We start from the raw sequence: 25,093 nt of genomic DNA, 5'->3' as shown, positions 1-25,093 counted from the left end.
GTGGCTCCATCATGCTGGCGAAATGCTAACTCGGAGGCTTAGAAAGGTTTTAAAATGACGCTGTCATAAACGGTCAATAGTTTTTTTTTTTCACAACCCTAACTACCACAAAGCTTTGTCTTATGAACACTTGTACTGCATCTTTAAAACACCAGTGAATAGGAAAGTTGTGTCCAAAGGTACATCTTTGTAACATCATGACTCAGCTAATTATGATAGAAAACAACTCTGATTTAACAGAAAACACACATTTGTGCTGTTTTATTCACCCCTGGTAGATGGTGCTGACTAGCCTTCCGCTTTGGTGGTGTAAAAGGGTGTAACATTCAGCACATTAACTCACACGTATTGGATATGAACACTGAGGGAGGATAGAAAAGGTCAAGTTCAACCAAGTGCGTGCATGCGGGTGGTTGGGTGTGGGGTGTGGAGCGGGCAGCTTAGAGAGGGGAGGGGTGCTGTCACATTAAATTACCTAGTGTGCTTTTGTGCCGCTGACATCCTCAGTGACTCTCATCTTGTGATATATTTAGTCACGCTTAAGTCTCAATAAATGGCTTTCTCAGCGACACGCATGTATTTCAGCACGAACTCGGCCGGCACAGAGAGGAGAGGACAGGAACAAAAATGATGACACCGATAATAAAGAAAACCATTTATATTTCTGCCACTTGACTAACAGTCTTGCCCAGAGGCGAGGACAAGATTGCACCGGTGCTGTGGTCTGTGGTAAATAATAAATCGCCTTTAATTTTTGGCTTTGTTTCCAAACTTTCTTGCAGGCATTAATTGTTACCAGGAAACGGTCGCAGAAGCTTTCGGAACTGTTTCGCATTTGGTTGCGTTCACAGTGTCTGTGTCACTTTGATGTTAGAGTAATTTGCATGGAAGCTTGTACCAATTTGACAAATCTTTCTTAAAGTTGCATTCAAGAACACTCAGATGATTGAGAGCTACTGCAAAGCAGGACTTTTCCTGTCTAGATCCAATTTATTTCACAGCTTGCTTGTCACAGCACTAATGTTTACTATTTATCTCCATGGTTTGACGGGATGATTTTTTTTTTAGCAGACACTTAAATTGGGCACTACCCAAAAGAGTAATGTAAATAAATTTAGCATTTCGTGGAGCACTGCCAGGATTGAACTTCTTTTTTGTTTATTCTGATGCAGGCTTACTGAGTTTGATCCTCCAAAACTGTGAACAGCAAATCTTTTTTTTAAAGAAAAGAAGTGCTAACCAAAGTGTTCCCCTGATTATTTTGGGCAGAGCATCAGTAATACAGCTGTTCCCTGGAATCCTGGCAACAGTCACAAGATTTAATGTTTTAATAGGATTCAAAACACATGTCCCATTGGAAATGTTTTCGAGATTCTTCTTGTGAGAGACAGACGATGCTGACAGTCATTAGAAAAATTATTCTGTCATAACGCCACCCTTTCAGTTGTACATCATCAACAATAAAACAAATATTTCTTACATAAAATGCAAGTGCAGTTCACTTCCAAAGAAAAAGATTCAAGAAGATTCCTGCAGTGAATTAGTCTGTACCACAAACAGCCAAGTACTGCGTGGTACCTCTGGAGCTAAAAATGCAGAGAAAACTGCAGTTCCTCTGGTGGCCACTAGTCGTTTCTTGGTTTCATCAAATAGTTTCCATCACTGTGCTTTAGTTTGGTTGCAGTCCGCCCTTTTATTATCTATTACTTCGACTTATTTAGCAGATCCGTGTCTGTGGATCCGTGGACTCAAACGGTTTCGTTGTAGCTTGCTAACCAGGGGTTGACAGCCATAGATAGTGACATAGCCACCGCCTGGATTATCCAACTTTCAGACACTTAGAATGATCAAAATTTATGAAACGGACTTAATGTTTTGTTGAATATAAAGACAAATGAGTGAGCCCATGAATCTGATCAGGAAAGAACTTTTTTTAGGATGTAGGATTTTGTAACTACAGGTGCTGCCTTTTGGTGGCTATTACAAAAATACAGTGACCTTCTTGGCTTCAGCACCTTTTCTGAAAAGAAAAAAAAAAGTTAAAACAACTTGTTGTGATTTTGTTTTACTACTCTAAGTCGCTGGAGCTGAGCACATTAAACCGTCTGTTAAGCACAGGAGCTCGCAGCGGTTATGCAAGAGTGCCGGACTCGGCTAATCCTTTTATGGAGGAGAGAGGAGCCTGCAGGGTAGAGCTTTCTCATCATTGAGACAAAGCAGCCAGGCAGATGTCTCAGCTGTGCATCCGCCGCCATACACAAAAATCCTCTTGCATACACAACATCCACCCACAAAGTCACACAGACATATGGTCCGTGTGAAAAAAGTGATGAGTGCTTTGTGTTATTAATAGCAGCTCTGATTCGCGCTTCTTATTCTTTGAATCTGCCAAGGCCTCAAACCTTATAACTAAATCCAAAAATACTTCACCTCTAACAAAAAGGTTTGGATAATCTATCTATGCAGCAATACCACAGGCCTTGTACACAGGGGAAACCGCCATCATGGAGACTGTACGTCATGGCCGCCGAGACTCTGTGCTCCACTAAAAAGTTCCCTCTCTCTGAAAGAGTGTAAAAAAAAATGCATTTTTAGACAATTAAATGCCTTTCCACATACAAAAGAGACAAGCAGAAACTTATGAGGTCACTCTGAGCGAGTTAATTGCTCTGCATTGTGAGCGCCAAGGCTGCCAAGCACGGAGCACAATGCAATCTCTGTGGCTGTGATAATAGGTTTGCTCTCCGAGTCAGAAGTTGTGGAAGTGCTCATATTAGAGAGCTGTTGAAAGTTCAGGAGTGTAGCACTACATGGAAGTAATCACGCAGAAGAGCTTGGGTGGGTGGGGGTGTCCATTCCCCCTCAGCTGCTGCGGCCTTTGAGGATCTCATTGTTAGCGCTGTTAGTGGGAGGCATGGAGGGCTCTGTTGCCATGTGTCGGCCTCACTCCTTGTCAGGGCCTCAACGCTATGGCAGCAAAGTGGGGGAAAGCTGAGTGTGTTTGTGTGTGTGAGTCTGAGTGGAAATGTTGTGAAAGGATCTGAAAGGGTCAGGGTACATTAAGTTTGGGGAGAGGCTTTGGGGCATTTTCAGTGATTTCTGTACAGTATGTGAGACCACCCACAGAGGCCTTTTCACCTAGAAGAACTCAGTGACCCGTACCTGAACTCGTCCTGGGTCCTTTTGTTTCTACTGTTCCTTGCCGGCTGCAAAGACAAGTCCTGCCTGCTAAACTTCAGCACCCTTCAGGGGTGAGACCAATACAAGTTCTGGGTACTTTCATTGCTTGCGATTTTCCAAAAGGATGTGTCATCATATTTAAATATTAGCAGCCTCTCTGTGGTTGTGTAAAAATAAGCCAATCACATGGCAGCATGTAGAGATGTTCAAGACAACCTTAGCACCAGAATGGGAAAGAAAGGAGATTTAAGCTAATTGTTGGTGCGAGGCGAGCTACTCTTAAATATTCCAGAAGCTTCTGATCTCCTGGGATTTTCCCACACAACCATCTTTAGAGTTCACAGAGAAGGGTTTGAAAAAGAGCAAATGTCCAGTGAGCAGAAGTTCTCTGGGCAAAAATGCCAGGCTGATGCCAGATGTCAGAGGAAAATGGCCAGACTCAGCCAACTACTCATCACAATCAAGGTATGCATGTGAGCAGGTGCTAGTGAAGCACATCGGGTTGATCAGATAACCCATATGACATAAAGGTAATGCAAGGCCAGGGTTTGAAGATGTGGAACAGCATCTCTGAGCGCCTCTCAAAGCCTGAAGCAGATGGGCTGCAAAGTCACACCAGGCACAAAGGGGGTCAAACTTACTACTAGCAAGGAGTAACTAATGAAGTGACCAGTGTATACTTTTGCTCTAATCTATCATATGAGCTAACACCAAATTGGACGTCCATGCAGGAGCAGCAAATATTTTTATCCAGTCAGTGGATTTGTATTTAAATCCACTGATCTTAACATGTTGCATTTTAGGGTCTAACAGTTTCTTTTTTTTGTATTCTTCAGAGTTCATTGGATACCTGGCAGCATTGTGTAAAATGAATTCTGCCAGGTGACAATAATAAATAAAATAATAAAATAAAAATGGTCATTTGATCTCCGTAACAAAGAAATAAAGTATTCCTGTTGCTATTTTCTGCTTCTTGAATTCCTGCTCCTCTCAATTTAATGGTAACCTGAATGTTTGGCTTTTTAAATTTCAATCACTTAGGATTCTGTGTAATACGAGTTTCCAAACAACTGAGTACACCAGTATGAATCTTGTCAAATACAGACATCAGTCTTGCAAGAGTTTATTGTTTAACCTAAAATGTCTTTTCTCAGTAAAAGTGAGGCTCAAAGTCTAACACCTACTTCCTACTACATCCATCCTGCAAATTAACACAACACAGATAAATCAAAAGACATAAAACTTGACTTCATCTGTGAGGCTGCATAATAATTGTCCTTATAAACTCAACACAAGTGACCCTGGGATGCTGGTGGACAGGGTGAGGTCGCCCTCTGCAGGATTTTTAGGAGAACTGACAGTTTCATGATGGAATTCTTAAACTTTCCCCTTGTGCTAATAATCATGCTAATACGTCCTTAGAAAGACATTGTTATCTTGACAGATGCAATTTAAAACAGCTTTCTTGCTCACTGTATAAAAGCACGCTGAAAGTCAGTGGAGACCTTCAGCCCTATTAACATATCATTTTCCCAGCACTTCCCAGAAGAGCATGGCAGTGGATTATAAAGATTCAATTAGCTACACAGTGCGACCTGGACGGGATAATAGAAGGGTAAATTAGCCAGTTTAAAAATAATTTAATTATTTAAGTTAATTTGTTGGCTAAAATCTAAAACAGCCTATTATGAGCTTCTTAGCTGCTGGATCTTTCAAAGAATCAGAGCATGACTCCCACCTGATCCACTCAGAAGTACATTACAAATGAGCTGAACCCATCTTTACTTTAAGGAAGCCATGCAATTTTTCCTTTTTTCTTCATACCATCAAAATTTAAACATTTTAAGCACTCACTGCCACAGCCTGCCACATTTAATATACGTAATTTTTCCAGCATTTTTTAACCCTCAGAACTTTTGTACAGGAGACCGTCACATGGAAGTGGACACAATTTAAAACCAAAGCATTGCTCTCAAAGCAAAACATTTCTTTAGCCAACTTTAAGCTTCAAAAAAAGCAGCAAAATTGCTGCAATTTAAAGTCACTGAGTAACAGCAACGAGCACAGCTACTCTGGGTGTTTGATGTGTTTCCTGATAATTCAGTGGAGAAAACTTTAAAATGTGCATTGTGTGTAAATGTTAATACCATGTAGGATAGACGCCCTGTGAGAATAAGTCACAGCATTTGAAAGGTCTAACTTTTCAACCTTACTTCGATATCAGGCTCATCACATGCAGGTCAGGTTTTAATACTTGAATTTAGCTTTTTGCCTAATGGAGAAACAATTATGTTTACATATTCTGGATAATAGTTTGGACATTTCAGTGTGATGGAAAGAACATATATAGAGACTTTTCTGTTTGAGGTGCACTGTGCACTCTGATAGCGTTAAGTTCTTCGTCCACGTATATTCTCTTTCATAACGGGTCAGGAATACGTAACTTAAAAGGTAAAACTTCTCCTGCCTTTTTAAGATGCTGTGCAAAAAAAGGCCAGCTGATCTTACATAGGAAGATTCTGCTTTAGTTAGTGGTGTTTAAAGTGCTTCACTGAAATAGACTGAAAGGTTCCTGCAGCACAGTCAGCAGCTGCAACAATCCTGGTTTACACGGTGTAGGTACAAAACCTGCAACAGCTTCTCCTCCTTCAACACCGAGCTGCCCTGGTTATCCCTCATAGGTCAGTAACATCAGTTCAAATGTGTGTGAACATAAAGATCATATAGGCATGCAAACTAATGCAGATGGGCTGTATTTGATTAAGGCGAGCTTTGATTCCAGGCAGTGTTTATATAGAAATAAACAACTCCAGAGCACTGAGGAGCAACTGGCTGACTTGATTTGTTCAGCCAACTCAAAGGCAAACTGGGGGAGTTTGTAATTTTTGCTGTAGAAATCATTCTTCTTGGTCTTTTTTGTTTTACTTCTTACGGTGCAATACAGGTGATAACGTATTTAGAGCGCGGGCTGTAAAGAAGTACTGCATTTTATGAACTTTCATAATATTTCCCACCAATAAAACTGCAAACCAGAGACTGAAAGATGAGATGAAAGTGTGGAAAAAAATAAATCACTCAACACAATAAAAGATCTCTATAGGCTACAAATGTCATTTTTATTATTACTTTAAATAATGTCTAAATAAAGGGACTAAAGACATGCTCATGTGACTTCTTCCATTATCAAAAATATGGTGTGGGGTGATGTTTACAGCAGAAATCTATCCAGGGAGGAAAGCGTGCATCACAATGCGAGACTGTGGTGGAGTCCACTGAACTTTAAAATGAGTCCCACCATCACCACGGACGGTGTCGGCTGTCAGAAATCGGGGGCAGTGATTTTATTGAAAACAAATGTGACACTCAGAAAAGAAAAGATGGTTTTGTTTCAAATAAATGGAAAGACCTGGATACATTTCTACTCCCCTCCCCCACCACCCATGTTTAACTACAGAAATTAAAAAGCAAAAGACATAAAGGAACACACAAAGGGGGCAAAAACAGCTATTTTAGAATCGACTCCCTTTGGTAAAAACGGTAATAAATGGTCTTGCATTTATCTTTTTCATATACATACTAACTTTAGCCATTTATCACTAAAGTCCACAGTAAGCTTGGAAAGTATTACTAGCACAACAACACAGATCTGTCATAAAAAAGTCTGAGACTATATACACAGTGTATTTACAACATGAGGGCATGAGCAAGATGTGCATGTGTGTGTTTGTGTGTTCGTATTTGAGTGTGTTAAAGCTGGTGTATTGGCAGAGGGCATCTTAAAAAGGTTGACTTCCAGGGCGGCGAGGATTGTGTGTGTTAATAGAACTATATATAATATATATACACAACACACACACTGGAATACATGTCAGTATCTGACATTCACGAGCTATACAATTTTACAGTCTGAGACCAAACAGTGTTGTGAGGCCCCTTTTTTTTTCTTTTTAAAACATTAGATGTAACAGTGCTTTTTTCTAAGTTAACCCGACAACGCGGTTTGGAGCTCAGGCACCGTTTCTAATAGTGCTGCCATGTGTTTTGGAAAAGAAACTGTAACCCTCTTTCAGTCTGCTTGATGAGACATGATTGTGATTTGGCCGTAACACAGGAATGTCTGAACCAGATCTCTCAGACTTTACCGAGCTCCCCCCAAACCTTCAATCTGGGAAACAAAATTTCTGAACAGTTTCCCCCTTTTTTTCTAAATAAGTGCACTTGTCCATCATATTGTTCTCAGTGAATACTACAGAAAATACTACAGAATAACACTTTCATAAATAAATCCCTGTGTATTTGATTTTGATGGAACTCGATTACTTGGATGGCTTCAGACTGTCTAAGGCTGAATTGAAGCTCAGCCGTGATAAAGTTAAAAAAAAAAAAAAAAAGCACCACACTCTCTTTTCTTATGTCGCTAAGCTCTGTCGTAAAGGCTCGAGGAAGTTTGTGACGTGGCTCTGAGTGCTGGTAAGAGCTCAGGTCTGCGACTGGAACATGACCATTCCTAAGTTTTGGCACCGAAGGCCCTGGGGAAAAATAAATTTAAGAAAAAAAAAAAAAATAATAATAATAATATGGGCCCAGCTAAAAACGCTGGTTAAAATTAAAAAAAAAAAAAAAAAAAAAAAAAAGGATTTCAGTAATCCTGCCCACCCCGGTTTCAACACAAACGGCAGCTAGCTTAATTGTGCTCCCATGTCCGCTTTAAAAACACATTGACGACCTTTCGTCTCTACCTCTATTCCTGTTTGATATCAGACCTAAACCCCCCAAAAGTCAGTCTGCTTCCGTTTGCCCTCGTGGGTCTGGCTGGCTACGGTGCCTTGCTAGGTGTGCTGTATTTCACACGATATTTGTTGATGTTCATGAAGTGAAGGACCTCTGGGTTACGGGTGGTGCTGCAGGGCAGTAGGCCTTCACGTCCCTCGCCCATCAGCCACTTGTTGGTCTCGGCGCTCATGTCGCGGGTGACGTGCTCTTTGACCCACGCCTCCACCCAGGCCTGGAAGCGTTTGTGTAGTCGCGTGCTCACCCTCTCGTGTGACTGAGGAAAAACAAGACTGATGTCACGAAACAGATTTTCTACTCACTGAACACAGAAACCTCAAACTAAGCCCAAGCCCTCCGCCCTCACTGACATCTTACAGAGCCAAGAGTTGAAACAGAATGAATGGGAGGTCAAAGGTCACTCACTTTCCTCCCTTATGATAAATACAGGAACGCTGTAACCAAGAAATATTTCTGGCATAACAGCTAAATAACGACACTAGCTGGTAAATACCTGGTGAGCTCGCAGCAGGGCAGTGCGTCGGTACATGTAATCCTCAGACTTAAAGACGTAGACCATCTTGTATGAGTTTAGTTTGAACATGCACTCCATTTTCTCCTTATCCAGCGATTTCTTTCCACCCTCGCAGGCCTCCTTGTCCAGCTGCTCTCGGCCCTTCTGGTACTTCCTGATCCGTCTCAGATTCCTGGTTTAGACAAACGTGATGAGAGTGACTCATGAAATCGAGCAGGAATATGTCAGGACAAGTCAATTAGGGTTGCTGTAATCAAAAGCCTCCTGTTTGAATTTTACAGGGCGTGGCCCATCAGAGAGCGATGAAATGTGGAAAACGCACCTGGGAAGAAAAACTGGCTTCTGAGCGAGGTGCTCCCTCAGCTCAGGAGTTGTGGAATCTGGGTTTAAGTAGCGTCCCACATAATCAGACCAACGCTGCAAACAGAAAACAAGCACAAAACCCAAGTTTAACACACACATTATGAGTGTGAAAACACGAGCACTGCGCCAGTATTACCACAAGTCTGGCAACAGGTTCTTACTAGTATTTCCACACACTGGTTATCTTGATTACAGGCCTTTAAATGACTAGTCTAAGTGAACTGAACTGTGTGTAATAAAATGCCACATTTCAGCAGTGTGGGAATAAAAGAAGAGCTGCTACTGCCATACAAATACTCTTATCAGTGCGAGTATTTAAACAACATTTGTGCAGCATTGTTGCCATTTTACAGTTGATTAGACATCACAGAGCCTGTTTATTTAAAGGGGACCTATTAAACATATACACATCATTTATACAATAGCCATGTTTTGTTTTTTTTAATCCTTAATGTGAACAAAAAAACCCCAAAAACCCAAAAGAGTAGATGGATTATTGGCTTAAAAATAGTTCCTGATGCTAATGGACCTTGACACTCAAGATTTACCGTTGTGTTTCTTACCTCGGCCTCCATGGGCTCATCTGAGTTCTCTTCCTCTGTGTCGAGCAGCTCCACCGTGAGCTGCACTTGTCCTCGGTTTCTCAAAAACATCACCTGAGAAAGCAACAGGACGGACAGTTTAAGACACTTTTCAAACGAAAAATAAGGACTCAACACAGAGGGAACACCAACGATCCCCTTTAAACCAGCACTCTGTGACAGTGGAGAGAAACAAGAAGGCTAAGGAGCGAAGAGAAAGTAAGGACAGAAAAGAACATCGTCAGAAAGAGATGGGCTGATCCGATATTTGGATTTCGGCTAAAAACTGGCAAGTAGTTGGACTCAGTGTAGTGACAACAGACCATAAGTCTATGATATTCTCTATCCAAGAGTAAGAAATAATTTAATGTGTCAGATTAAAAAAATATCCTGAGGGCTCAGATTACAGGAAATACTGCAACATTTTACTCTTTTATTCCAGTTTTTAGATTTACTGAGCTTCAGATTTTTGAACACATTATAAAAAGAGTGGAAATGGATGTGTTCAGTGGAAGTTTCCATCTCTCTTTCGTAACAAGTTAGTTTGCAGTCAAAGTAAACAGGATGAATGGGTTTTAGGTATTCACCTATAAAACCAGTTGGGTAATTTCTGTTTTTAACAAAATGGGATAAATATTTAATGTAAAGTGAAGCTTTAATGAAAGCGAAGCTGAAAGTAGGGCAAAAAGCAAATCTGCTCGCTGGTGACAGGTGGCTTTAGCAGCTTTAGTCAATGGAAGCAATGAGTGAGTGCAAATGGTGATCCTTACTCCCCATTACTGCAACCATTTTAGAGGGTAGGAACTGGTTGGTGATTCACACCCTCTTATGTACTCTCAATGAAAAAACCCTACTACAGAAGTCATGCTGATTGCACGTGTCTGTCACAAACCTGGCTGCTGTGTAAATCTCACAGTCTTTGCCAAGGGAAAGACTGAACGATACTGCTTGTGTTTTAAAATGTGGAGATCATTTATTGACAGTGAACGCACCCAAAACACATTAAAAAAAAAAAAAAAAAGGGAACTCTCCAGTTAGTAAAAGTAGGACGTTCTTCACAGCAACAAATTAAGTTTGACATCTGGACTGTGCAGGAACCAGTCCTGCAGCCTTGTGGAAAATTACTTTTAAGTACCTCTTCTAAACTTTAAATGAGCCAATTTCCATATTTCCAAAGCTTTAGCAAAAATCTGCCGTCATGCCATGGCTAGGTTTGAGAGCGAGCGAGCGGCAACTTTATTTACCTTAAAGCAGTTCTCGTCAGACATGAGCTGCTCGGCTTTCCGCTGATAGATCGTCTCTGCGGAGCTCCTGGAGGACTGTGTGGACAAGCTTCCTCCAGTGGCTCCGCTGGCGCTCTCTGCCAGGTAGAGGTCTGTTACCTGGACGCAGATCTCATCACTCACAATGTGCTGGAGCTGAAGGAAAGAGAGTTAGTGACTGGCTGGTAAACAACTACAGCAGCTCTTTCCTTGAGAAAACAAGCCAATACCTGCCGGACGATGCTTTGGATGAGCTTGTCCATCGTGAACGCGATGTAAGCGTGAATGGTGAACATTTCCCTCAGAGAGTCCTCGTACTGAGATGCTTCCATGTTGCCATCCAGCAAATTCCGAACCATCTCCAAGAAAGCAGAGTAGTAATCTTCCACCTCAATGTCCACTGGAGAGAAGAAATATTTAATAAAAACAGATCACTAAGTGGAACAGCATGAGGGGAAAAAACATTTCCACTTTTTGTTACAAAAACTACTGGTGAGTTTTTCCTCAATCTACATGTTACTGACATTTTACTGTTCCTACAGTCACAGCACATTCGTTTAACAACTGATTTGAACATTTTACATGTTATATTTAAAGCTCTTCATGGCCTAGAGATATACTGGAAATGCAGTCCCTGCAACCAGAGCACAGCCTGCAGACTGTTTCCACCTCAAGCTAAAAGAAGGTGACTGAGAGATGCAGTCGTGGTCCGACTTGCCTGATAAACGGCAACTTGTTTCATCAGTATCTTCTCTCAAATCACTTTTAAAGACTTCACGTCAAACTCTTGATACGACACTTAGGTCTTGTCATGCGTCTTCCATTTTAAAACATTATGCCAAGTGTTCTAAGATTTTACTTTGTGTTTGAACTATTATGTTTTTGTTGAATCTGGTTTTATCGTGTGCGCTGCGTTTAAGCACTTTACGAAGATAGCATTGATAGGACCTTTACAAACAGACATGGTACAAAAGTCAGAAAAGGAAAAGCAAACAAATGTAACACAAAATCGGGGTATACTGTTACTCACTGGGCTCCTTCAGTCTTAGTTGGATGGCTGGATTGTCATTTTTCTCCTTCTTGAGCCCCAGGACTTCCCTCTCCCAGTCCCGCTCTCTGACCTCCTCTTCGATCTGCCGCTCCGCCTGCTCGTACAGCCGCAGCAGACGTGAGCAGAGTGTCTGGTGAAGCCGCAGGAAGACATACCAGTTGTTGTTGACGAGGAAGAGGTTGTAGGCATCGTCGCAGCCGCGCAGCTTCTGCGCTGCCGTGTTGCTGAACAGCAGCTTGGACTTTGAGGGACTCCCGCTGCCCGGGACACCGTTGTGCTTTTTAGAAGCTCCTTCCTCCAGTTCCATCTCCTCTTCCTCCTCCTCCTCCTCTACATCTGAAAGCTCGCCCCGCTGAGAAAACAGCATGTCAGGGACGAAGTGATAGATGATCTGTTTGATTTTGTATTTGTCCTCCTTCTGAATGCTGGTCTGCCGCTTCACATGGTGGATGATGAGGGCCGCTGCGTCCTCAAGGATTTGGCTGTCCTCGTAGGACAGTGTCAGGTGGGGGCCTGTGACTGGAGTGGTGGTCTCTTCAGAGCCCTGCTCCTGACGCTGCAGAGCAAAAAAAACAAAACTTCAGTAAAAAAAATTTTTCTAGCAGTGTATAGTCAACCTTTATGCTTGCCAAGTGCTGAAAATGATCACAGAAAGAAAGAAAATGACCTCATCATAGATGCTTTCGATTTCATTGAGCAAGGACTTTGATCGAAGCACTTTGGTGTCATTTTGCTTGAAGTTAATGCCTTGATGGTCGAGAGACTTAAGGTAATACTTCTCGTTCTGCTCCCTCCAGATCTTGTTGAAGCCTCGCTGGGCTTCCCGCCACTCTTCCTCTTTTGTCTTTAACCTGTTTGAAAAGAAAAGTAATGTAAGAACTCCAAATCTGAATGACAATTTAAACAACAATCTGCATCTTTCAGCGCGTGACACAGAGGTAGGTGCCAGATCATTCTGTTTCTCTTAATCCATTTTTGGATTAACCATTCCAACATGATATTTGTGCTCCCTTCCTTGTGTGGATTACTGTGTTTATAAATTGTGGGCCAACTCACAGAATGGATTCATGTTATTTTAATCTTCTAACCTCCACAGAGACAAAGCAACTGTGAGTTAAAGACATACAGTAAATGATTTGGCCCTTGATTCAAGCTGTACCTTTTCAAAACGATGGGGACAGAAACAGCAGGGTTTTTCTTCAAGCCGTCAATGATGTCGGGCGCTTTGTCTCCGTATATCCTCTGGATGGCCTTGCGGTGAATGACCTCTGAGGAGCCACCCAGCATGTTGTCCAAGCGGAACTTGGCCTGTTCCTCCGCGGACATGCGGGACAACTTCCGCTGCACCGTCTCCAACACTCTGATGGTAGCCAGATTGGTCTCTAATACAACATCCAGCTGTTTGAGGACAAGAGATTTTTTCAGTCATTATTCCAATTTAACTTCAAAATTGGAAATTTTCTGGAAAGGCAAAATAGCATCTACCACAATGTTTTTCCCCCTTCAAGGATATAGTCTTTTTGTTGTCATCATTAACACAAGTTACACGTATTAGCTCACCTCAAAACGTTCATCTTCACACCTGTAGATGTGCTCCTCATACTGAGTCTTCTTGGAGCTGACAAAAGTGGAGTCTTCAGACCAGGAGGGGAAGGAGACCCAAGTGTCGTTTAAGACCTGGACACAGCAGGAAAAAAAACACAAAAATTAATACAGACGTCAACTCAAACTACATTCATGAGGATGAGGTTGACTGTTAGCGTTAAGCAAAAACGGATCCAACAAACTACAAAAATATGAAATTAATTTTTTTTTTGCAAATCCAATTTTTTATATACAATCTTCCAATATCACTCTAAAGTATTAAAAAGATTTTTTTCTTATTTTCTGACAGCATTGCATATTATATTCATATACGTTATATCAACCAAGGAAAGAATTTTCAGCTCATGTACAAGTTATCCCTGTGAGCCTAAAGGCTAAACTCAATGAGAGCAGAGAAGCTAAATAAGGGCTTTAATGCACACAGCTCAGGCTGCGAGTACAGAAGCCCCTCCCCTTCCTACTGTACAAATCCTGTTTGCAAATGCGAACCAATCAACCAGGAAGAAATGACAAGCGAGTTTCAACAGCTACTTTCAGAAATGATAAACAAGATAAATCTAAATCAAAGCAGAAAAAAGGACAACTGCTGTTAAAGAACAACACAGTAGCTTTATGAGCGCCTGGATGTCCACTCCTCTCTCACCTCTTTACAAAGTGGAGTTCTGCCTGTACACTTGGGCTGCTGGTAGCTTTTAGGCAGGGCTCTGTAACTGGAGCCTAGTCTCTTACAGGAAGCATAATCAATCTCCATGGCGATGCCCTCGGTAGCCCGCTCCTTGGGGTATGTTTCAATGTGGGACATTTCACGATACCCCAGGAAGTTTTTGAACCAGTTGAATAGCTCAGGGAATTTTCTGTTTAACAGAAAGATATAAAAAAAACAAACAAAACAAAACAAAAAAAAAAAAAAACACACAACCAAAAAATAAAATAAATAAATCTATCAAATTTACTGCAAAAGTTATATTTTACGTGATCCGAGTTACTCACCCTAAAAACGGCAGCACCAGCTGCACCAGTTCAGCTCTGGAAATCACCTCCTGGTTAAAGATGACCAGACATCGCAAGAAGTTGTCGTAGGCCTCTGCACTTCGCAAGGCTTTGCGCACCTAAAATATAAAAATCTGCTGAAGTCTTGTGGCATAAGTCAAGTTTTTGAGAACAACAAGAACCACCAACACAAAGCCTGTGCTCTTCGGATAAACTAGCAAATAAAGTTAAGTTGCTCTGTGATTATGTTAAACATTGTTTGGACAGAGGAGTGCAGAGGGGGGATAGTGTATATATTGGAACAAAGGCTGGAAAATATGGAGCTAACATGCAGGAGGAAAAGAGGAAGAATATAGAGAAGAATCATGGATGTAGTGAAGGAGGACATGCAGTGGGTTCGTGTGACAAAAGAGGAAGCTAGGGACAGGGTGGGATGGAGGAAGACGATCCACTTTTTAATTCCCCTTTCCTCTTATTCAAACTAAAAAACAAAATACAAACTCACCTTCTCAAAGAACAGAGATTCTGTGCCGACTCCATGCTTGCTGGCCTCTGCCACTGAGGAATCCTTCAAGTTCAGTAACTTCGGCTTCTTCTGCAGCATTCCCAAAACGACATTCAAGACACAGGTTCAATAATTTAAAAACCAAAACTTTCAAACACTTCACATAAAGCAGGAACTCCAGCAACACTTGAGGGAAGACGAACAACTTTAATAATCATCTTCCCTCAAGTGTTGCTGGAGTTCCTGCTTTGTGAATTCTTTCATCCTTCCATGCACCTTGGAAGCAGGTGAAGTTGTGCTAGAAAATTTTTGCTGCGAAACACTTCACATAAAACATGGAAATAAAACCAAATTGGACTTAGCAGTATGAGACTGCATGTACCTTGATAGGGGGCGTGGCCCCAGGCGTGGGATGGCGACGGATCTGGCAGCCGTTCTGATTGGGCCTCTGCTTGTTGTTGAGCTGAAGCTTTTTGGCAGTGCCACCGTGGTCGTTTCGTACAGACTCGGCCTTCTCAGCAGTGGTCTTATTTAATAGCTACGACGAATACAAAACACAGATTAAGACACGAGCGCATCAACATGACAGATCACAGACTACGGGGGGAACATTATTCTGAGAGGCTGATTTTAATGAATAAACTTTACCTTTGTGTTTAAGGTGTCTCTAATAAATCTGAACTCATGAGTAGAATACGGTACATTAAATACATGGATTTTCTCACCACTGAACTGTTGGCATCAGGGAGAAACTGCCCAAACTCAGAGAGTAGATCCTCCTGATTCTTGAAGAGCCTGGCCACCTGAGCATAAACCTCCTGTTCAGTCAGAGCTGGTGTGTAGTTTCCTCCAGCCTCCTTGGCATTACGCTGCTCCTTCTGTGGGTGGAGGAACACAAACAAATTGAGTGATTAAAAGTCGCTCTACTGGGCTTTTTAAATATTTTTCCTGTCATATATCTCATTACATGAATTGTGGCCGCTTCTGTGTAGTCCATAGTAGAAGCCAGGCTAAATGACCAAGAGCAGCACTAACAAAAAACAGTAGCTTTTCCATACATTTTGACACTGCATGCAGGAACAGTACAGGGCTACAGCAAAAACAGCTGGAAATCAGCATAAAAGGTCCTCTTTAAAAGCTCCTTTTAATGTAAATTCAAAATTTAAGCTCAGAAACGCTTTAGAACTTCACTCTGGCTTTCATTTTGAGACACTGGCCTGGTAAGTATGGAGGATCTCCAGGAAGGCTTTGTAAATGTCGGGCTGGCCCTGGAAGCGGTTTTTGATCTTGTTGACGTAGTTGATGGCATGGTTGAATTCCACTGGCTGGTTGTTCTGCATGGGTGGGCCTGTGGGGGTCCCGCTGAGTGGTGGGTGGAGCTGCATAGGTGGCGAACGGGGAGAGGTGTAGGCAGGGATGGACGGATTGCTCTGGCTGCTTGGTGTTAACGCCTGGGGCTGAGGAGGCTGAAACAGGAAAGATTTTAAGTGTACTGAAACACATGCTTCACAGTAAAAAAAAAAAAAAGTTTCTACTCCACCACATTTTATTCTCACCTTGCTGGTCTTGGCAGGCGTGGGCTGTGTTAGAAGGGGCGGAGCAGTGGTGGTTGCAGATGAGGGAAGCGGAGGCTGAGGTTGGGGAGCAGCTCCCGATATGGGGATGTTCTGGACTGAAATGCCATGTGGGGTGATGTGGTGGATCTGACCCGGTGTCGTCACATTGACTAGGTCGTTGGTCTGGACCTCGATCTTGTAGCCGGGAGGCAAGAAAGTGTTGAAGCCCATGATGAGGTCAGGGTGACCTTTGAAGAGTTGTGACACTCTGCTGATCACTCCGGGAGTGTCAATACTGGAAACGCAAAAGCAGAAAGAATTTGAAAATTCAGTTATACCTGGGGAGACATCTCGAGTACATTTAAAACCTGGCAACATCTCAGGCATCAAGAGCAGTGTGTACTCTTAGGACTTTAAATTAAACCATATAAATGCATCTCTGTAGGTGCTAACTGTACAAGAGTTGTTGCTTGTGAAAAAAATGCCAGCTCGTTTTATGGAGAAGGGGAAAAAAGTAAAATAAACGACTGGTCAAAAACGTTTAATGTCTAGGTCCACGTTAGTACCACGAATCATTTCGTCTACACATTTCATTGTTGTTGTTTACTTCGCTACGCGGCGGCCGCAGCAGCTAGAGAAAGTGCCAACCTAGCATGAAACAAGCTAACTCGAACAAAACTAAGCTATCCTAAGCTAAGCTAAGCTACGCTAAGCAGCAGACTCGGAGGTGCTTCACCCCTGAAATACCATTACCTTCTGTTTGTATGTTTGCAAAAGTGTTTGTTGCTTTTCTTCTACTTAACTGCAAACCGTGTCCAAACTCAAGTGACATGACTGAAAAGATCCGCTGACGCTTATTCTAGCTCGCTCAGGAACTTTCCCTCTCAATTTGTTCGCTCAGAGACGCAGTTTAGAAGCGAGAATGTCGCTGCTGTGGTTTAACACGTGTCGAGAAGCTTTTTATTGCAATTGTGCTAAATTAAGGCGCCGTCCTCGGCTCGTTAAAACGTATTATCATAACTTCACTCCAGTGCGACCGTCCGTGAGGTTATTGGATTCAGTATGGAGCCGCTACCATTCACGATGAACCGAAAAAAACTCATGTAAATAAATTAGATAAATAACCCCAATACTTTTCCCCCACTGTATTTAACTGCTCACTTTAATTGTACGCTAATACGATTCAAGAAAAAAACCTGCATTATAACTTTCCTGCCATTGAATATTTATTTATTCGTCTACTCCTGTAGGTAACACGATCAAATTTTAAATTTGCTCTAGAAAATCGGTCAACCTTTAAGGGATCAATCTTTAATCAAAACCACCGTGGCCTCACCTTTGGGATTTGAACTCTTTCATTATGTCTAAAAAGTCGTTGTAGACCTGTGGCTGGTTGCCAAACTGCAGCTTCACTTGATCCAAGTAAGACAAAGCGTCTTCCACCTTAGGGAGAGCAAGAGAGAGAGAGGAAAGCCAGCTTTATGTGCCATGATTTTTTTTTCCCAAAACACTGGTACCTGCATCAGCTATAAACTGAACTGAATTTCACAACTGATGTGTGATCTGCCTAAAAAGGGCAGATTTTCTCTACTACCACACATTTTAAATGTTTCAGTCTAAGGCATAATGAACCATCACTATGAATGGATCTTATTTGTTTTTACAATCATGGTGCAAATTTAAATAAAAGCTACCAAAAAACAACAAACTAAAAAGCAAATGACTTAAAAATAAACTCATTTCCAGAGAAGTTCTAATAATGTAGCTTTGTTAATTTCCCCAAACCTCTTTAGCATTTTCAACTGTAAAAGTAAAATTAGATTTACAGACCTTGAGTCTCTGGAACTGCTGCTGGCCCTGTGCAGAGGCCTGAGGAGCAACTGTATGGGTGTGCCCTGACATCACCGAGGGCCCGTGGGACTGCACTGCCGGGCTGTGGTGGTGGGAGCCCCCATGGACAGCTGGGCTTGGAGTGTGCCCATGCCCGCCACTGTTCTGGGCCACTGTGGGAACCTAGGAAATCAGAGAGGTTTTATTAAAAGTACAGCAAATAGTACCATGTGAAAGTGCCACATAGTCCTGAGTTTTATTTAGGTAGTGCCAAATCACAACAACAGTCCCCTCAAGGTGATATAAACTGAGACACATAGACAGAATGTGCACAGCTGACAGGTGGGGAAGCCTGGAGCATGAGTTGTGAGTGCTTAGTAAAGAAAAGTTGCTATGTCCTCACTAAATGATAACTCCTCAAACAAAACGATCAAATAAATCTTGAGCGGGCCAACGCGGTGTACCTGATATCCTTGTGGGACGGAGTACTGGACGCCTGCTGTGGGCTGCATGTTGTCAGACACGGCCTCGTACACAGCCGGAGCTGGAGCAGGGGCCAGGACACGATGCTGGAAAGCCTCCGCGTTGCCACCGAGGCGCCGCTGCGGGGACGCAAAAACCGTTTCCGGATCCTCCCCACGCCGCTTCATTATGTACGCATACTCGGGAGAGCTGCGAGATCTGTAAATACACAGCAACATATGGAGCCCATTTTCTCAGACCTCTGAGAAGTTATCTGAATCGATTACATCACACTAACAATTTCATTCAAGAATTTGTGGGAATATATATTTTTTTGCTTGTACTGTGAATTTATAGACACACAAACACACACACAGTGAACCACTTTTCTTGTTTGGCTGTGGCAGAAAATGATTGCATAACCATCTTCACAGTACGCAGATTTATTGAAACGTCTGATGCTTTCAGCACCAAAAAGAAGCCTCTACGTTTATCAAGGTCAATAAAATGTGACCATATTGATTCATTAACATGTGATTTGACTACTTTGACAGCATTTTTTTCTCATTAGAAACTATATCCAAATTTTATGCATGAATATGGCGCTTCATGAACAGCTGTTCGGCCATGTGCATGTTTGGAGAATTCAAGAAAAGCTGGCAGGCAAAGGTGAACTACACACAGGATATAGCACCTGGGAGTCTTGAGTCCCCACTTCTTCTTTCTTTCTTTTTTCTTTCTTTTTTTTTGGGGGGGGGGGGGTCTTTTTGTTGTTTTGCATTGTGCACTTCTGCACCAGTGTTATCTGTACCCTCCCTCTTGCCCGCCGCAGCAAGAATGCCACAAAGTTACGTTTACTGCAAAAGTTCCCATGTGAGGCCGGGGAACATATTTTGTATTTAGTGAATTTTCTATTTTGATTTTATTATGTGTGGGGGAAGCCTGGTTGCTGTGTATGAATTTCCTTCTGATTAATAAGTTTTTTTTTTCTTAAGTTAGTTTTACAAATATTCCTGCCCATATTTAAATTAAAAACATAACACATTTTAGCCAGTATTTTTCAAAGGGAAGAAGACAACTGTACAGGAGTATGGTAAAAATGAAAAAATGGTGTTTACCACTCCAGCAGTGCACATAAAAAACTGGCTAAAACAAGGACTTGAATCACAAATAATGTAGCTGATGAAGCTACAAAATGTGTGTACCATAATAATTTAATCATGGGTAATTCACTACTTTCCAATACTGCTCCGTGTACTTGCACTTTATTTAAGTACTTGCATGTTTTGCTGCTTTCAGCTTCTACTTTAGTGTATTTTGGATGGAAATAATAAACTTTAATTTTCGTCAGAGTTCTAGTTTCTTATTATTTTGCAGTTTTCAAATGTATACATAATATACACAGGTAGTATTAGCTATAATAATACGGCAGTATACAGGCAATTAAATCAACTGCTACATTAAAGTAATAGCCACGTTAATGAATCGATGAACATGATTTAATTATACCCCGCCCCCCCTCCCTCAGCAACACGCAGCCAAAGTGTATTGTGTATTTTTCTGTTATTTCTGGCTACGCCGCTGACAAAAATACCGGTTAAAATATTTCTACGACAACTTGTGGCTTGTCGCGGATCCCCTGTGCCTTGTCTTATCTGTCCCGTGTCTCTACGTGATACATGGATGACAACGTTAGCATGAACTGAATGTACGACTCGCGCTCCGAGCAGCCAATGAGACACACAGCCTACGTCACCGACAAACAGGTGCTGTGGGAACGTGGAAGTCGGTCTGCCATTCACAACTTCCTCAAGACGACGGCAACTCGCGGGCACTCGAAGGAATGGCGTACTTAAAAAAAAGATAAAAGCGATAAAGTCAGGCAGCTAATAAAATTCTACACGCGTGTGTCGAGCAAAAGTAACACAATGATAAACTCGAGTGCTCGTGCGCTGCTGCTTCTGACGCTTCCTCTCTGCTCCCACCAGCAGCTGAGTTCCACCGTGCCAGCAAACGAGTCGTTCCGCACGGCCAAAGAAAGCCAGCCTGTGGTATTTACAGACAGAAGCGCAGTGTAGTAACGTTACAGTCCTCCAATATGAAAACGCGGTTGTGTCTATTACACGGTAACAGCCCCACAACCGCGGTTCTCCTGTCCCGTTTACAGGCCTTTACAAGCAGCGACCTCGAGTTACGCTTTCCCCACGCCCGCCATTTAGAGCGTGGCGCAGGAGTTCAGCGCGTTTACACTCCCATTTTCCAGCAGGTAAGAGCCAAGAGCAACTCGTACGCAAGGCACCCTGCTGAACGGTCAGGCTAAAATAAATGTATACTGTTTATTTTAATTAACTTTGCTGGGAACTTGTTCTGTCGACGGGAGTTGTTTGCTGTCTGCTAGCAGCTAGCTAATGTAAACAACATGAGTAGCCTGACACCGATCGCTGTCCGGGGCTAGGAGAGGGAAGCACATGCAGCTAAGCCATTAGCGACCTGGTGGGCTCTCGCTGAAACGGCGAATATTTGCTATTGATTTGCCACACTGATGGATTTAGATCAACTTATGAGTGAACGGCATACAAAGAAGCATCGATCATCTACGTGATCTTGTTAAAACGTCTTCTGACCGGAGGGAGTTAGCTTGCCAACACTAGCTTGCTGAATGAACTCACCCCTCTCTCCCAAATAGCAAGCAGAAGTTCGGTGATGATGGTACGATAATCCGTTCGCTCGTGGTGAAAGGCTACACCACTGACTGGAGAAGACAGAAACTCAGTGTATCTGCAAAAAGCAATTAATCGATGGAGTATTACTTGAAATAAACAATTCAAGCTACAAAGTGAGAATCTCCCCTACAAACGAAAACAATCTCCGTTCGGTTAGCTGGGGTGGGCGGGGTTTTCACCCTGGAGTGAAAAGCGGTCCTCCTTTTAGGAGCTATTGGTCAGTCTGTTCGAAGAACCCGGACAAGGGCGGGGCGACGTATTCGGTTGTGAAATTGAACTGTCAATCAAAGATTTCTCGAGCAGTTACCAAGCACACCCTTTTGACTTGAAGCGCGATAATGCCAGCACAGAGCGGAGAGGCTCAGCTGCAGTATAAATGGGGAAAGCATAATAGCACCATGTTTAGAGACGAACGTAGAAAGCACAGCCTGTCCATTATTAAGGTATAACACGGTCACGGAGGTGTTAGATAAGGCGCCGCATGAGTTTTATCAAGAGGAATAAGCATGTTACTGACCAGGGAAAAGTTTAAAGAGCATTTGAGAGTTTTTTTCTCTTGCTTTGAAGATGAATTTGAACATTAATATACAGACGGCAGTTACTGGGTTTTAAATAGCATCCACTGGTGATGTCAAACATAAGACGTGGAGGCCAGAATTGGCCCAGCCAAGACTCCAATCCTGCCCACTGGCCAGCTTTGAGAAGGAATGCATAGATTTTGAACTTTTAACTGTATTTTCATAAGTTTTACAGGTTTTCCAACTATGCCCCTCAACCCCAGTTCCATTACTACTAAGCTAAAGTAATTAAATAATAGATAAACAGTTATATTACAGAAAAGTTCCAGTTTCTCCACTATGTACTATAACAATTCTGTGTTTTGTTTTGTTTTTTGGATTCTGTTACATTGAGTCCATGGGGGTACAAGTACATTTTCTGTGAATTCATGAAAACATATTTTATAATTACAGGACAGTCTGGTCAATGAATTGGCAGAACCTTTTCTGTAGAATCTTTTCTGTATTTTATGTAAAAAAATGTTTTTACTCATCCCACCCACTTATGATCAAAGTATACAGTATGTTGTCTTCAGTGTAAAATGTGATTGACACCACTGGTTTAAATTGTAAGTCTTGGTCTTTTAACCTCAACAATCAACAATCAACAACAGCAACACATCCACATATATTCCATGTTGTTTACTGCACAACTGATGGATGTTCAATAAATAATAACTACTTAATAAATAAAGGACAAGTGTGATTATTGATATTTCTTTGTTTTTTGACTCAATGGATATAGTAACAGAATGATTGGGGCTCTATGGTATGGCTCTTCTAAGATGAAGTTTAGTTGAAGTTTAGTTCACAGCACACACTGGGCATCAGCATCACATCATACCACATTGCAGCTTTTCTACATGCAAGATAGTCTGCAGAATTTTAATGTAAAATATAATGCTTAGATGCAGGGTTCCTTTGGCGGTATTGTGTAAGAGTAGATTTACAGTTCAACTTCCCACAAAAAATGTTTCAAGGAGTTGTTTTACAAAAAAAAAAGTTAGGACTTTTCTGCTGCAGTGGCTGCTATTGTCCAGGACCTATGCATTTAAAATGCTGTGATGGTTGGAGCTATAATATAAACATAAATAAATAAATATTTGGAATTTTCGGTCTTTCTGGTTTCTATTTTAAATTAGTTTTTGCATCTATGTATTAATTCTTTTTGTCTGCCCTGCTGTTTGCAATACTGCATTTTCCCTATTAACGTTCATTAAGTAATCTATCCATCCACCCAACCAATAGATCTCGAAAAACAATTAACTACTTCCTGGAGTTTTGCAGCACGTGACTTTTGTGGGCGGGCTGTACCGTTAAGGCTTGTGTCCCTCCCACAGTAAGGGGGCGGGGAAGTGGGAGGCACTGCAGCCAATCGCTGCACGGATCCCGCATTACAAATCCCCTAAAAAGGTGGAACTTCCGAAATAAACCCTCGCCCACGACAGGCGGAGCTGCAACAGCAGCCCGGGATTCCTCCTTCCAGCCCAGGCAGAGGATTCAGCTGCGACCGTCGGCTGCAGCACACACATACACACGCACAGCTTCACTATCCCGAGTTGGTTCCCCCCCGTTATAATTACACCCATCTCCACGAACGCTCCAAACCGAACAAAAAGCGTAACATTAAAGTGCTCCCCTTTAAGTTCCCATCTGGATGAAACGCGGAGACAGCCCCAGCACCGAGGCGCACAGCTAGCAGGACCAGCCAGCCCGTCTGCACCGCGCACTCGCTCGGTCGACGCTGGCTGCGGAGTCCACAAACAAAAGGGTTCGCGGCACTAAAACACTCACTCACTCGCGGTTTGTTTTACGTGAGTACCGGTTGACTGGGAGATTCAGTGGGGCCTCGGCGGCCAGCACGGCGGCTTTTGCGGACAGAAAGAGCCGATCCGGTCGTCCTTACTAAACAATGCCAAAGTCAAACGAAACGAGAACTACGGCGGAGCTGTGTGGCAATACCGGAGCCACGCCATTCTCCGCGTCCCCCCCCCTCCCTCTCCCTCTCTCGGGTCCCGCAGACAGAACCACCGCGCGTATTGCAGCTCTCTTTGTTTACTTCACTAGTCGGGAGTAAAAATGTCTAACCTGTCTCACCACAACAACTACACCCCCTCCCCTCCTTCCCCCTGCCGATCCATTACACGCTCACACAACGCTGCAGACAAAAATGCTTCGACTCGCAGACAGAGGGGATGCCTCAGATGGTGTCCACACAGCCCCGGGAGGCTGTTTACTGGCCGACATAATGCCATCCCGCACATTTAAGCAGCCAACACCTTAAGAAGCTGGCTATTCTGCTGCCGTTTACTCGCGAAACAAGAGCCTCGCAATTCATTTACGCGCACAAAATAATAAGAATGTTAAAAAAAAGCCACCACTGACACCAGACCGCCCTCAGATCCTTCGCAACAATCACACGCATCGTAACGCAGCGACACTCTTGATATTATTTAGTTTAAGCAGCCGTTACATACCCAGTAAAAAGACTCCTTACTCCGGATTCGTGTTTGTAACAAAATAGTTGGACACGCCCCCTCTCCACTGGCATTGGCGCAAACTGGAAGACACGTCACTCTGCGTTTGAATATGACCCGCTAAAAACCGAGGCAGCATCGCAGGGAAACAGCCTCCTCTCCACCACGCGCAAAACCTGCAGTTCCGATACTGGTGGAGGATTACCGAGGGCGGCGGTGGGGGTGTCAAGTTCATTTTACACCGCGGGCCACACGAAGCTCTACCAGTGAAAGTCGGCTTTCTGTCAGTGTGAAGAACTGGACTTAATCACGGAGATATTTGAAGGAAGGAGAAAGAAATGCAGTGTCAACAATTCTCCTCTGGATTTCTGTATGATAAAGAAATGCTGCTTAAACTGTAAGAAATCAATGTGTGAAATTACTGAAAAGTTCTGTAATTGAGCTCATTGCGCAGACTGTTCTGTAATTATAAAGGAAAAAAAATTATTTTTTTGTTTTAATACTGTCTACAATCACAATGCCTTAGTAGACAGTGAAAACAGCAACCTTCCTCTTATTTAATAGTCTATAGCTATATAGTTATTTCTGCACTTTGTAAGCCCCGTATCAATGCTATATAAAGGAAGAGATCATATTGTCTCTACGA

General features: G+C 42.5%; 1 protein-coding gene across 2 annotated transcripts; it reads right to left on the bottom strand.

Moving 5' to 3' along the window:
* Positions 1-6,277: 6,277 nt before the first annotated feature.
* Positions 6,278-24,536, bottom strand: LOC146665254 (paired amphipathic helix protein Sin3a-like). Of its 2 annotated transcripts, none has more exons than XM_085412805.1 (21): positions 24,448-24,536; positions 18,693-18,909; positions 18,229-18,411; positions 17,735-17,841; positions 16,399-16,693; positions 16,060-16,308; positions 15,568-15,720; positions 15,225-15,380; positions 14,843-14,932; positions 14,338-14,456; positions 13,991-14,201; positions 13,303-13,419; positions 12,902-13,140; positions 12,410-12,593; positions 11,722-12,298; positions 10,922-11,091; positions 10,674-10,847; positions 9,412-9,504; positions 8,808-8,902; positions 8,465-8,657; positions 6,278-8,227 (listed from the first exon to the last, which is right to left on the bottom strand). In XM_085412805.1, the coding sequence occupies exons 1-21, from the start codon at positions 24,519-24,521 to the stop codon at positions 7,997-7,999; spliced, it is 3,927 nt and encodes a 1,308-aa protein (XP_085268931.1). In that variant the 5' UTR covers positions 24,522-24,536; the 3' UTR covers positions 6,278-7,996. The 2 variants fall into 2 exon arrangements, with proteins under 2 accessions (XP_085268931.1, XP_085268932.1); XM_085412806.1 differs by lacking the exon at positions 24,448-24,536 and adding an exon at positions 21,360-24,424.
* Positions 24,537-25,093: the final 557 nt, after the last annotated feature.

Source organism: Rhamphochromis longiceps, linkage group LG7 (genome assembly GCF_057381845.1).
Source record: "Rhamphochromis longiceps isolate RC_006_pf linkage group LG7, R_longiceps_female_GT1.1, whole genome shotgun sequence".
In the NCBI taxonomy this organism is placed as follows: domain Eukaryota; kingdom Metazoa; phylum Chordata; class Actinopteri; order Cichliformes; family Cichlidae; genus Rhamphochromis; species Rhamphochromis longiceps.
Note: the sequence above shows the minus strand (reverse complement) of the source record. Positions and strands in the feature narration are given on the sequence as shown.

Excerpts from the sequence above, each read along its gene's own strand:
- LOC146665254 (XM_085412805.1), bottom strand. The coding sequence starts at position 24,521 with ATGCCAGTGGAGAGGGGGCGTGTCCAACTATTTTGTTACAAACACGAA. Across the intron at positions 18,910-24,447 it reads GTAAGGAGTCTTTTTACTGG|ATCTCGCAGCTCTCCCGAGT; the intron begins GTATGTAACGGC and ends GTGTATTTACAG. Across the intron at positions 14,933-15,224 it reads GGGCCACGCCCCCTATCAAG|AAGAAGCCGAAGTTACTGAA; the intron begins GTACATGCAGTC and ends GGAATGCTGCAG.